General features: G+C 37.6%; 1 protein-coding gene across 4 annotated transcripts; it reads left to right on the forward strand.

Moving 5' to 3' along the window:
* The first annotated feature begins 1,950 nt into the window (after positions 1-1,950).
* On the forward strand, positions 1,951-11,035 carry LOC105056785 (trihelix transcription factor ENAP2). 4 transcript variants are annotated; one of them, XM_073248006.1, is made up of 2 exons: positions 1,951-2,960; positions 11,019-11,035. In XM_073248006.1, exon 1 carries the CDS (start codon positions 2,097-2,099, stop codon positions 2,949-2,951), a length of 855 nt encoding a protein of 284 aa, XP_073104107.1. In that variant the 5' UTR covers positions 1,951-2,096; the 3' UTR covers positions 2,952-2,960; positions 11,019-11,035. The 4 variants fall into 4 exon arrangements, with proteins under 4 accessions (XP_073104107.1, XP_073104106.1, XP_073104105.1 ...); XM_073248005.1 differs by lacking the exon at positions 11,019-11,035 and adding an exon at positions 9,865-9,881; XM_073248004.1 differs by lacking the exon at positions 11,019-11,035 and adding an exon at positions 6,756-6,962.
* The last annotated feature ends 2,608 nt before the right edge of the window (positions 11,036-13,643 follow it).

Genomic DNA, 13,643 nt, shown 5'->3' on the forward strand with positions numbered 1-13,643 from the left:
ATTGGACTTAATCTGCCAACATGAGGATCAAGATCCGGTCCCATTTTAACCATTAAAAAAAGTCAATACCATTAACAGGTTTATGCTAGAGAAGGAGGGAGAGGAAGACCGAGGATGGATTGGGAAGGCTTTTGGAATTGGGAGGAGAATTTATAAGATTCATGTTTGTGTAAATAGACTTGAAAGTTCACATACCAATAACCAAGGAAAATCTTCTAAAATATGTACATACAATGAATGATATCTTTTGGTAAGCTATATGTGGAGATTCACTAAATTTAGTGCCGTAAAGACTTGAGAATTTGATGCTTATGTTTGACCACATATGCAACAAGCTTACAGGTTGACAGGCTTTTGGAATTGAGAGGAGAATTTATAAGATTCATGTTTGTGAAAATAGACTGGAAAGTTCACATTCCAATAACTAAGGAAATCTTCTGAAATATTCGCATACAATGAATGATATGTTTTGGTAAGCTGTATATGAAATAATATCTTAATTGGTAGAAGATTCACTAAATTTAGTGCTGTAAAGTCCTACCAATTTGATGCTTACGTTTGACCACATATGCAACAGGCTCATCATTTATTGACATAGTCACAAGTTTGGCATTTGGAAATATTGGAGGACATGTAAAGATTCAAAATTAGAAAAATCTAGAAAAGATCAAAAATTTGGATGGATAAATAAAATTTTAAAAATAAGAAGGTACAGATTTTCATAAAATTTTTGATGTTTATTTACTTAAAATAAGTAGATGAGAGGCAATAATAATAAATGATAGCACCAAAAATAAAATGCTAGGAAAGGAATATGGTATTTTTAATTTGTAGCGCATAAAAGTTCCTTAAATTACTTATAAATAATTTATGAGTAAATCATAAAATTCACGTATAACTTGAGAACAATTAAATGCCTCTACATAAATTTAATTTTGTAGAATAATTTGATGATTTATTCAATCAAAAGAAAATCAAGAATAATTCAAGAATTTTTCAATAATTAAAAAATATTTTAACTGTCCAAGTTGATAGCATACCTTGTGATGTATATTGAGTGATGCTTTACGTGGTTGATTGCATTCGAGTTTGCACACAGGCCTATACATATAAATGATCATGCGGGTACAAGAGAGCATATTTTTCGATACATATAAATGATCATGCGGGTACAAGAGAGCAAATTTTCAAAAATATGCTCAAGAAAAATAAAATTTGACATAATATTGGAATAAATTTTAGTTAGTAACTGATACTAATAAATCGCAAAGTTTACAGGGACTCCTACTAGATTGTCATATCAACAGATACTAAATAAATGATTCTCATATCATCAACTCAATCGAATGATGGAATGGTCACTATTATTATATAAGAGGAAAGCATGAAAGACCGGCATCCCACATTTTATTAGATTTCCAGTGGATGTATTTGAATTTCTCTTATTCTTTTTTTAACAAGAGATATATTAATTAAAATATATTTTCATAATATTGAGGAGTACATATAAAAAATATTTCTATTCCTTTTTGTGACCTTGATTCATTGCGAGCAATAAACATTCATGTTTTCTCTCACGTGCAAGAAAGCACCAGTTCAGACACGTGGAGTATAAGCGAGCCACCAGTGGAGCCAAGCCGTTCTCCGTGGCTCACTCCTCCATCAAGGTCTAGACTTTCAGACTCAACATCAATCATGACCGTCAATCCGGTAGATTAATTGCAGTCGTGGTCCTCAGAATCCCAAATTTCAACCGAACGCGCACAACGTGTACGCCAATGTTGGGCCCCATATCTCTGCCACCGTTGACCCAAGAAAACCCGTTGACCACCCGGTCCCATTGCCACGTGACTGCGGTGACTCGAAGGCCTCTCCCGGGGTTCCACGTAAACCCATCTTCCCGGTCCAAAAATTTTTGAGCCAGGGGAAAAAAAATAAAAACTAAAAACTAAAAATCGAGCCGGCCCCGCCCCCAACTCCACCCATCCTTATCCCACCACCACCGCCACCATACCCACCACCACTCCCCATGCCCACCCCCTCGCCCAAACCCTAACCGTAGCGGCGTTCCCCTCTGGATCCCACGACCTTGAACCATGACCGCCAGTGGAGTAGCGGAGCGCCACCCCGGCTCGCCGGTGCTGGCGGCGGCGGCGGCGAGGAAGCCCGCCCCCGGCCAGCCCTGGTCCCACCTGGAGACGGTCCACCTCATCGAGGCCTACGAGGAGAAGTGGTACTCCCTCAAGCGCGGCCAGCTCAAGGCCCATCAGTGGGAGGAGGTCGCCGCCGCCGTCGCCACGCGATGCGGCTTCGACGGTCTCTCCAAGACCGGTACCCAGTGCCGCCACAAGATCGAGAAGCTCCGCAAGCGCTACCGTGCCGACCGCCTCCGCCCCAACCCCTCGGCCTGGCCCTACTTCGACCGCATGGACCGCATGGAGCGCGGCCCCCTCCCGATCTCCGTCCGCCCCCCGGTCCCGCCCGTCTTTGCCGACGCCGATGCCGCCGCCGGCGACCCCTCCAGCGAGGAGGAGGACGAAGAGGATGACGAGGAGGAGGAGGAGCGGACGGCGAGCAACACCAGGAGCATCAACGGCATCCTCCGGGAGGGCAACTGGGGGTTTTCTAGGGTTTCGAGGAATCCCAGGTCCAGAAAAAGGCGAGCTTTCGAGGAGGAGGAGGACGACGAAGAAGAAGAGGAGCAGGAGGAGGGGGTGGGAGCGCGAGGGGAGGCACTGTCGAAGCTGGCGGTGGTGGTGAGAATGTTTGGAGAAGAGCTGGTGAGGATGGAGAAGAGGAGGATGGAGATGCTGAGGGAGGTAGAGAGGGATTGGATGGAGATGGAGGCGAAAAGGGCCGAGATGATTATGGAGTCGCAGCGGTTCCTCGTGGACACCATTGCCAATGCTTTCTCTTCTCTAAAGAAGGCTAAGAAGTCCCAGGATTCGTGAGAATGCCAGGTCCTGCACTCCCCCACCCCACACCCTTTTATCCTTTTGAGATTTTTTTCCCTAATAAAGAAATTTTGGTGGGGATAGCTTATTTAGCCTTTTATTTACCTTTCTATGCTAAATTATGCCTTTTTTGTTTTCTGATACCCATGCATCGATGTGGACTGTAGGAACTGAATAATATTATGGTTTTATTATAATTGGCAATGGATTTTGGTCTTTTACTGAGGACAGGGAAAGTTGGGTCTTTCTTAAAGAACACGTTACTTGTTCATGAAAGGGCAAGAGATGGGATGTTAGTGAGAATGAGCGTAAATAGATATATTTTACCTGGGCAAACTTCTATCAGATGGACCCCATACCCATAGAGTGTTATACATCATAATGGGTTTTCAATTATTTTGTTGATAAGCCTTCTTTTTTGTTCTTGTCTCAGTTTTATATATCACATATCTAATATCAAATTAATATTTAAACAAGTTTGTATTATACGTTACTTATAAAATACTTTCCATGCTCCAGCTATCCAAACCAGGCAATTTTCATCTAAAGCATTATTCTCTGGTCCTTTCCCTTTCAAGATCAAGTACACAGGGATGCCACTTGAAGATAAAAGAATGGAAAGAAAAAGAAAACATAAAAAGAATTTGGGGTAGTCAAAAGGATAGATGCCTTACTTTCTGGGTACCGTATGGTTAAACATACCATAAGAGATGTGTTCTGTCTTCTGTTGCTGGTTCAGCAATGCTGTCTTTTATACCAACTCATTAAACATATAACTGCCCCTGCAAATTAACCGTCTAGAGCTGGACTTTGATAAACATGACCATTATTATTAAACAGAAGCTCTTTTCCTCATGGACAGTCATCAGATGTCAAACATTCTAATCACTTCAAAGTCTGATCTTCCCTGATACAGTAAATCTTTCATCTGCAACCAAAACAATGACATTTCCTGTGAGTATGAAGTTTTCCCACTGAAGCACACTGTTGATTTGATTACCAAGGCAGGTGCATATACAGTGATATAATTCTCGGTTTACAATATAACAGAATGGTATATTTGTTCACTTCTAAGTAGGTGGTCAGTGAATCAAAATCATAATCTATCAATCTTTAAATTGTATTAACTTATACCTCTTAGTTGAGCATCCTTTTGCAATTAAATTATAAACTATTGGCAAATCCAAAGCAAATGCATTTTCATGGTGCATAAATCTACTTAAAATAGAAGTTCTCTAGCTTTATTATAATGTTTCGTTTCGATCTATTTCATGTGAGTCTGACATATATCCTTGTAGTTTTTTTTGGGTTTCACCTGTTGTTAGATTTACTAGAGTGGTATAGTGAAGGACAATTTCACTTTGTCTTGATCGATCTTTGAAATAGCAACCAAGTCTTTAGGAATTGCAAATTTAAAAATAAATCACTCGATGGATGGTTAGGGTTGCCACAGCATGTGCACTTTGTGGTTCTTCCTATGATTTGTCATTTTTGCTCCGTGTGGTTTGTCATGGTTGAAATCAGAGTTCCCACCTTTTCCGTACCCACAGAATTAGCCCTGCTTAAGCAAAGGATGTTTGCCAAATTCATGGGAAATTCTGCTTGATCCTTCTGTGGAGCCTTGCTAACTAGAGTTGTTCTTTATGATGGGAAATGACTATTGTGGGTGGTGATGTTGCTGAAGTTAATTACAACAAGCTCAAGATGCAGGCAACTTACATCAGTTGTCACATGAGAAACTTGTGATTAGGTATTGTCTAAAAGAGGGAATTATGGCACACTATGGAACAGAGGAACAATCATTAGAAGTTTCTAAATAACCCGATTAGATGGTGTTAGTAGCCCTAGCTGTTGTTGGACAGAAAGAGACTGCAATTATAGGACATTCCAGTTTGATGGTTTTCAAATTTAATTCTACTTCTACAATCTTTTACTATTTTTTGTTCTGCATATTTCATCACAGTGATATTAGAGAGGATAGACCACTATTATATCAAGATTCTACAGGAAAGGAAGGCAAAATAATCACTTCTGCCCCGTCAATGGTGGTGTTAGGAAAAACTTGTGAGCTATTATAAGAGAGGACTCTGAGACATTTTAAAATCACTAGCTGGGGGAATTGAAAAAGTTAGTTTGGCTAGTATAATCTAGCTCCACCTTCACATCTTGGTGCTGTTTGTGATGCATGCAGCAAATTATTATCGTATCTGAAACCCATGAAATTTCATCCTAGAGAGCAACAATATTGTAGTAGGAAGATAACTAGGTTGAATATTTGAGATTTCAATGGACAATTTAAGTTATAGAACTTTTTGTGTTAAGAGGTTGTCGGAGTACATGGAGGTTCCAAAAGAAAAGTAATTCAAACTATTACTGTTAATCTAAGGTCTCTATTTTTGCATGGTGGGAAGAACTACAGCTGCAACAGGTTCAAAGATGTTGAAATGTCATAAAGATAAATTTCTGTTCAGTGAGTATGATGCAGTCCTTTCTATCACTGGTGTATCAGTGTGGTACCAACATCTAAAATAATGATCCATTTATTCTGATATTCTCCGGTATCAAATTGTTTAAAAGTTGATTCCGTATTTGAAATGGAATATGAAATGTTTGATGAATTGAACTACAGAGGAACCTTTTGAATTTCATATGCTGATTTGCACTAATTATCTTTGATATTCTACCAGAAAAGGAAAAATATCTTTTATATAGGAGAAATTGTTGATGATAAAGCCCTGAATCAGATTTCTATAGCATTAATATCAAAAGTTCTTGGCAGAACCTAATGAATCTTATGAATGCATGTGAGTGTTAAATTTAGAAAATTGGAATGCTTAGCCTGAGGGAGAAGTTATCTAATTATAAGCATATGGATGCATGCTAACTTTGAAGTATTTGAATGTTAAGAACCAACTATTAAGATTTAAAACTTAATGTGGAGATAGACAATTTAGCATCAATTGTAGGTGCATGCTAACTTTGAAGTCTGAACTTCACAGTATTTGAATGTTAAGAACAAATTATTAAGATTTAAAACTTAATGTGGTGATGGACAATTTAGCATCAATAGTAACTATATAAACATCATGCGAAAAAATTAGAGAAGATGATATTTTATAACCAAGAAATTAAGTGCAACAGCATCTAATGTTTTAAACATTTATTTTCAAGGTACATGATTCAAGTATAAAACATTTTGGAATGCTGATTGTATCACTAGGTACCAATGGAGGATTGAACAATGGCGGATTAACAGTTCAGGTATATTGGATGAGTTAAGGTATGTGTAGCATTATTCTGATTAGTGCTGAGTAAAATCCTGCTAGGATCAAATTAGAGGAGTCTTAGAAACTGGAAACTGGATTTTTTTATTGTCTTTGATTTTTTAATTTGATGATAAAACTTATTTGGTTAATCGGACTTGTATCAACTTTTTAGGAAGGACCTTTGTGATTATCTTTTGGGATTATATCTGCTGGCTGTACAGAGGATAAAATCCTGGTTTAACTAGCATTCTCTGGGAACAAATGTGAAAACCATGGCCAAATGATTGAGGGGCTGACTGATTCTATTCAGTCAACTAGCAGGAGTTCTTAATGGACCCACTAAGTGGGTACCACAGCACTATGAGTTGCTCATTTTGGATGGGGTAATAGATATATGCATAACCAGCTGTTGTTGTATTTGATATGCTATTTTGCTGAATTACTATCAGAGTTTTGTCTTTCTGCTTGTTTTTTCTTCTACCATCTCCACCCAAAGAATGTTGGTTATTAGAAAAAATTTGGAAACTTTCCTCAGATCATGGAAGGTACTGGACAAATGGCTTGTCAAGAACATTGGCTGGTATTACTGTTGAACTGTCAAACATGGGCTACTTAAAGTTCTTTGCTAGTTTAGACAATTTTTAGGTCAGTATTTTGAAAGTATTTTTGAAGTATTTATTACTTGTATGTGACTACCTTTTATTCTTGATTATCATAAAACTTGTATAAAGAAATTTGCATACCTAACATGCTTTAAGCTGGCTAACAAAGTTTCGTAGGCAAACTTTCTTGGTGTATTCTTGTCCAAAGTTAAGGAGATAATGGCAACTTGAGCTCTAATTTGGACCATCTAAGTTAGAGGGTCTGTGGACAATCACTTGTTCATTACCTTTTCAATCACACATTATTAATCCTTCAAAATCAAGATTCTTAACTAGTTGAATAAGTGGCAAATTTATTGTGAAAATTGTGTGATATAATATCTTGACTATTACAAATATTGCTTTACTAGTAAATTTGTTGTTTGCTTTTGTGAAGTTTAAAAAGGGGTTTATTTTGTAAAGATTTTGTCAATGGAATGTAAGGAGTGGTTAAATGTGGAAGAAGATTAGTTGTGATGGCGGGATAACATCATGGAAGATCCTTATTCCCTTAAAAAATGTTCATATATAATTAATATAAGCATAATATATATGTAGTTATATATTGTAAAACTTTTCATAACATGATATTTGAAAACATTATAGCTTAGCAAAGTCTTAAATGATGACTCCTATTACTAGAAAACTATTAAGAATTATATCCGAAGTCAAAAGGACATGGTCCTTTTAGATGCATCATCCTCCCTTTTATGTTGTCCTGTTTGTGATGTATTAGTTGTTGCTTGCAAAGTTTTCAATCCAGAAACTAGGTCCAGTGCTAGTAGCTTATTGAAAGGGGGTTGGGTTGGTAGAGCACACCCCTATACCGACACATGATATGCTTCTATAGTTGAGATAACAGCTATACCTTGGTATGGTACCATATTGAGCCCCCGTATTGTACTGATATATTAGCAGATTGGAATAGCACACTCAGTACTAGTCGATTCGAGTAGAAAACATTGATTGCTTGTATCTAAGGGTGACAATCAAGTTAGGCCAGGTTGCATATGTGTCGGATTGGGTCAAAAATCTATCAACTAGGACCCAACCTCTTTATTTAATTGGTCAAAAAAATCCAAACCCAAACTTGACATTTTTATTAAAAAGGTACCCGACCTGAATCACATTACTTATTTAATATACAAGCTGAATTGGATTAAACGGTTTAAATGGGTTAAGTAGGTCTTAAACAGGTTAAATGGATTTTAAATGGGTTAAGCAGGTCGGGTCATGACCAAACTCGGCTATTCAATAGGTTAAACAAGTCAGAGGTCTCAACGTGAACCTGACCTATTTAGTTAAAGGATCTAGGTGAGTCGATCTGTGGAGGGCGTAGATTTTTTTATGCCAAACCTAAACCTGTTTAAAATGGGTTGGCGGGTCGGACCATAAATTGCTACCCCAACTTATATCATTCTTGATTTTTGTTTCTAAAGTTGGCATTGCCGATGTGACTTTTAACTTTTATGTATGTCTTCTTCTAGAGTCATTTGAGGAGGTCTTTCATCCTTGATGTAAGGACAAATAGATCTTTTTCGACTCTAATTGGATTGCATTATTGATATAAAATAGGTTGAGGTAAAAGGGAAGCATTTCAACTTTTATATGTTCTATTTCCTGATCTATTTTGAAGTGAACATGTATAGTTCTTCCTACATTTTTACGTTCATAGGCACTACTTTAACATCCTCCTCAATACTCGTTAGTTACTCAAGGAGTTTCCCATTTGGAATGGCTTCCCCACTTTGCTTCTTGGCCAAAGACTACTACCGCTGTGTGGTTGGGGGAAACTTGCTAGGTCCATGACATTTGGACTTGCAACAATTGCAATGTTTTGCCAACCATTGGAGGTTTTCTAGTGGTCAGTTGACAATTTGTGAAATCATCATCTTTTCTAGTGAAGGATTCTGCCACATTCAGGACTTTGTTTCCATGTCTCAAGCTTGCTTGAAAGCATCTTTATTCACTCTAAACTCCCTGCTAATGATGAATTGTTATGTGATAAGTTGTCACTGGTTGGTCTAGTCTTAGGAGAAAAGCAGTTAATAGTTCTTGTTTGGGGCCAACGTAGTTTTGATTACAGTTAAACCTGTAACAGAACAAAACAGCCTTAACAAGCTTAGCTAGGAACTCGTTGTCGTTTGTTCCACTCATCTATCATAGATTTTAAGCTCTTGGTTTGAGTAGCTCTCATGATTCTCCAGTAAGGTGGCTGAATTGTAACCCTGTATAAGCTGCGATTCATCAAGTACCACGGTGTTGCATCTCCGTGGCATTTTGTTTCTGGAATGCCACTCGTTGGAGCAAAATTTTCATGCTTAGTCAATAAAGATTTGGTTCTTCTCCGAGATACCTTTTTTGCTTGTAGTTTCTCTTAGTAAATCATTTCTCCAACAATTCTTTGAGTTTGGTTCTTTTATAGCCATCCACTCTGTCTCCTATATGATTTGGCTCTATAGAATTTCTTCTTGATTGCCTATTTTAGTTTCTCTTGGTCAACAATCTCCTTGGATGGTATCTTGGTATCTAGCTTGATTGGCGATTCTTTAGACTTGGTTATCTTTTTTCTCCATTGTCAGTCGATTGACAAGAAGACTTACCTCTTTTTTATATGAATGACAACACAAACCCTGCTATGTTGGGGTGCTCCAACTTATTGGTATCAGCCTTGAAGAATCTCTTGGCTTTTGATCCTTCAAGCCTTATGGTCCCCTACTCTAATACCACCTAGGAAGGTTTGACAATTTGATCCAAAGAGGTTGTATATCGAAGGATCACCTCTTTGATTAGAAGTCCTTTATTTTTTTAGGAAAATATTAGAATTGACCGTCAAGTAACTAAAGTCTATCCAGCAACACTTAGTCCTATTTACTTTAGTCTTGACTGAAATATGAGAGCAGTGAATTTCTTTTACCGCAAATTTCCTAGTATGCCTGTTAAATTTTCAACAAGGAAATTTCATTAGAAACATCTGAACAAGGTTGGCAAAACTGATACCAGGACCTGTACCGCTTGCCTGGCCTTGTACTACGGTATGGTTCTGTGCCGTGCTGACTTGCAGCATATCAAGAAAAAGGAGCTGGCGTGGGAGAAGGAAAGAGAGGAAGAGAGAGAGAGAGAGGGGGAGGGAGGGGGCAGAAAGGAGGGAGAGGGAGAGGGCTCTTGAGCCCCCTCTGCTCTGGCTGTGGTGTAATGAAAGAGAGGAAAAGAGGAAGAGAGAGGGAGGGAGAGAGGCCGAGAGCGGGAGAGGGAGAGGGCTTTCGAGCCCCTTCTTCTTTAGCACTACTTAACAGGGGTGGAGCCTGTATTTCGAAATGAAACAGGGTCTTCATCCTCTCTCTCTTTTTTTTTTCTTTGATTTTTTTAAAGTGAAGTCGGTCATTGAAGACATCCTTGTAAAGGTTGGGAAGCAAATCTTTAATACCTTTGGATAACTACAGTCCAACATTTTTAGCTAGATTGTGATGACTAGTTGGTATTGACTGGCGGCCTCATTGGCAGATTATAGTGACACATAAAATTACAGTATGATGATGTTTGTGGTGTTGTGCAAGTTCCATACAAAAGCCATACTTGTGTAAATGGTTAGTGGATTTCCATTATTGGTCTCTAAAGCCTTGGTATTAAGATATCATCTGGGCCTATGATGCCATAAAACTTAAGAATCAAGTCTTGGAATACATGGTAGCATATCAGAGAGTCACGTCAGAGAGGCACGAAACTAGTAAAAGAAAAGTATATCAGTAGGCAATGAATCCAATCTGGACACAAAATGTACATCAAATTCTGCATGACATTGAAATAGAGGTGCAATGTTAAACAGTTGCGGTACTGTCTAGACTTGTAAAGAGTAAAAGAATGTCTTTCATGTGTGGAAAACATACATCACATGGTTGTGTTTTCATGTCTATACAATATTTGGCTGTTATTCCATCTGTAATAGAGAAACCTAATAATTTTAATTGCCAAGAAGAATGTAGGAGTTACATGGGGATATTTGTAATTCTAGGTTATGTAGTAGTTAGTGGTTAGTAAAACTACAGAGATTATGCTGTGTCACTGAGATTATGCTGTGTCACTGAGCATTGAGTAAAACCTCAATAATACTCGCTGCTAATTTGATTGGTTGTGTTATTTGGATTTGATTGTTGTAGTGGTAGTAAATTAGAGGGAGTGCATGCAAACAATATAAGTGGTAAATACAAGGATGCTGAGTTGGATGTGGGGCAAAATTAAGAGGGATGAAGCTAGAAATCATTGCATCAGATAGCTTGCTAGCTGCCTACTAGAAGAGAGATATAATGAGATCATTTTCCTTGTTTGGCAAAGGGAGAAAACTATAGCAGAGTTCCCCTTTTATTTTGTTCTTTTTTTTTTTTTTCGCCCCTTTTGGGAGGGTGTCCACTAAGTTTATAAAATCCTAAATATGCAAGGGGCAAATGCATATTACTGGACCTTGAAATGTTTTAGCGATCCAGTGTTCTAAAATGTTGCGATGGCTGTTTGCTTCTTTGCAAGCTGATTTATCTCTGGGTCTGCCCATATGAAAATGTGTTAATTGATGTACTTTTTTTTTTTTTGGATAAAAGATGTACCTGATATTGATACATAGCTGTTACTCTTTGCTTGTTAAGTGCTGAGTTGATAATCTCAGAACTTCCCCGCAATAAAATCGGGTGGCATCTTGCTTCCCTCTTTCAGTCAATAAAAAAAAAAAATGATAATCTTAGGCTGAATGCATGAAAAGATTTCAAGCTCTAGAATTTAGATTTGAGGAAATAAATGCAGGTTAAGGTGTTTATTGGCGTAGCTGACATTGATACGTAGCTGCTACTCTGTGCATGTTACTGAGTTGATAGTATTATCGCTGAATACATGAGCAGATTTCAAGCTCTGGAGTTTATATTTGAGGAATAAATGCAGGTTAAAGTGTTTTTATTTTAGAAAAAAATTACCAGCCATTGGGGCTTATGCCAAATTATAGCGCTATCAATCGGTTATTAATTATGGAGAATTCTAATTATGAGGTCAGCCAGTTTACATCTTTGCTACAGACTGCAGCATTAGGATTCTTAATGAGTTGGATCATTTATCTATGATAAAGAGCAGTCTAGTTGGCGAGGCTTCCTTCATTATAGGGTTGAGGAAGGATCAGAAAATATGCAGCTTTTATATCCACATTCGGAAAGATGTTTGCCATGTTTCAAATTCATGATCTCTAGGTCACTAAGAAGCAACTTTGCTATTGTGCCAAAGCTTACCCTCGATCATTAATTCGTGATAGATTGCTGTAATCCTGACCAAGGGGAACAAACTTGATTATGATTTATTGGCATCTGCATCGGACTGTCTTGGGTTTTGAGCGCTGAAATTGTTTTTGAATTTCCTGATCCAATAATTATCAGCATCCAATGTAGGCGTCAGAGCCCAATGCCGGAAGATGAGTCATGATGTGTGTTAGTTGTTAACAGCAAAATGTTCGGAGTATCTTTCGCAATGCCTTGAGAAGCCACACAGAACAGAAAAGAGGAAAAATGTTTGTGAATTCTTTCGACTCATGATCCTCTGGAAGCTAGTGAGTAGTTATGTTCAAATGACCAGGCCTTGTTTCGTTGTGTGCTAGGATCCTTAAACCAAGGCACTGTGCATCAGGGCCTCAGCCCAATGAGCCCAACATCTCGGTCTGGCGGGCTGCCAGCCCGCTGCAATTTGTGCCCAGCCCATACCGGCTAGGACCCTCTGAGCTGGTACCGATCCCTTTGCATCATTGTGCTAATGGCCTCCCAGTATTTGAACTTTTTTAACTTCAAAACATGGCATCTGAGTCGAATGGACTTATGTGCTCTCATGCAAAGTTGGACGATTTTCCTATTACTATGATTTTAGCGTGACAGATAGCATGGACATTATAAAGCTAAAACCCTACCTTTCTGGATCTATAGATCCGGAAAAGTCTATCTCTTGGGTGCAACAGATTAATACCAAGTAAAATGTGTAAAGAAATAAAGGAATATAGTCATTGATAGTCAAATACAGCCCAGGAAAAAAGAAAGGATTGATTCTGAGTTAAAGTAAAGAAATATAGTCATTGATAGTCAAATAGTCAATGGTGTCCGAAGTAATAACGTCAAACAACTTTATGGTATTGATAACCAGCTCACACGGTTTATAAACTGTCTAGTTTTGCATGCCATCCATGAGATGGATGAACTTTTGATTTCCGGAATGGAGCAAAAATTATATGGTACAAACACCACAGAAGAAAAGATGGGATGGGCTTTCTATTTTGCTATTTTTCCCCAACACTCATCGTAAAGGCCAAAAATTTGACGTCCCCTACCAATAGACTTATATAGGTCCTATGATTGAAAAAACAAAAGAAGAAAATTCTATCAACAAAGTCATCACTCCCATGATTAAAAAATAATAAAAAAATTATAGGTAATATTCTTTTATTTTTTAAAAAAAATATATTTATTATAGGTATACATTATATAATCAAGTGATACATATCAAACACATTAATAATCTAGCAAGTTAATACATATTTCTAAATAAATTAATATATAATTTTTAAAATAATTTATTAATATAAAATATATATTTAGATGATACATATTTAGCAAATTAGTCATATACTTCTCTATACAAATTGATATATAATTTTAAGAACACCACGTTTATCACTACGCACTATATGGTCAGATAATACATATTTGTTGGCTTTTTGATATATATTATAAATTTTTTTGATATACATACAGCAGTGATCCAATATA

The sequence above is a fragment of the Elaeis guineensis genome, chromosome 13, assembly GCF_000442705.2.
Source record: "Elaeis guineensis isolate ETL-2024a chromosome 13, EG11, whole genome shotgun sequence".
NCBI classification, from domain to species: domain Eukaryota; kingdom Viridiplantae; phylum Streptophyta; class Magnoliopsida; order Arecales; family Arecaceae; genus Elaeis; species Elaeis guineensis.

Bases quoted from the DNA above. Each gene is read 5' to 3' on its own strand.
- LOC105056785 (XM_073248006.1), top strand. From the start codon at position 2,097: ATGACCGCCAGTGGAGTAGCGGAGCGCCACCCCGGCTCGCCGGTGCTG.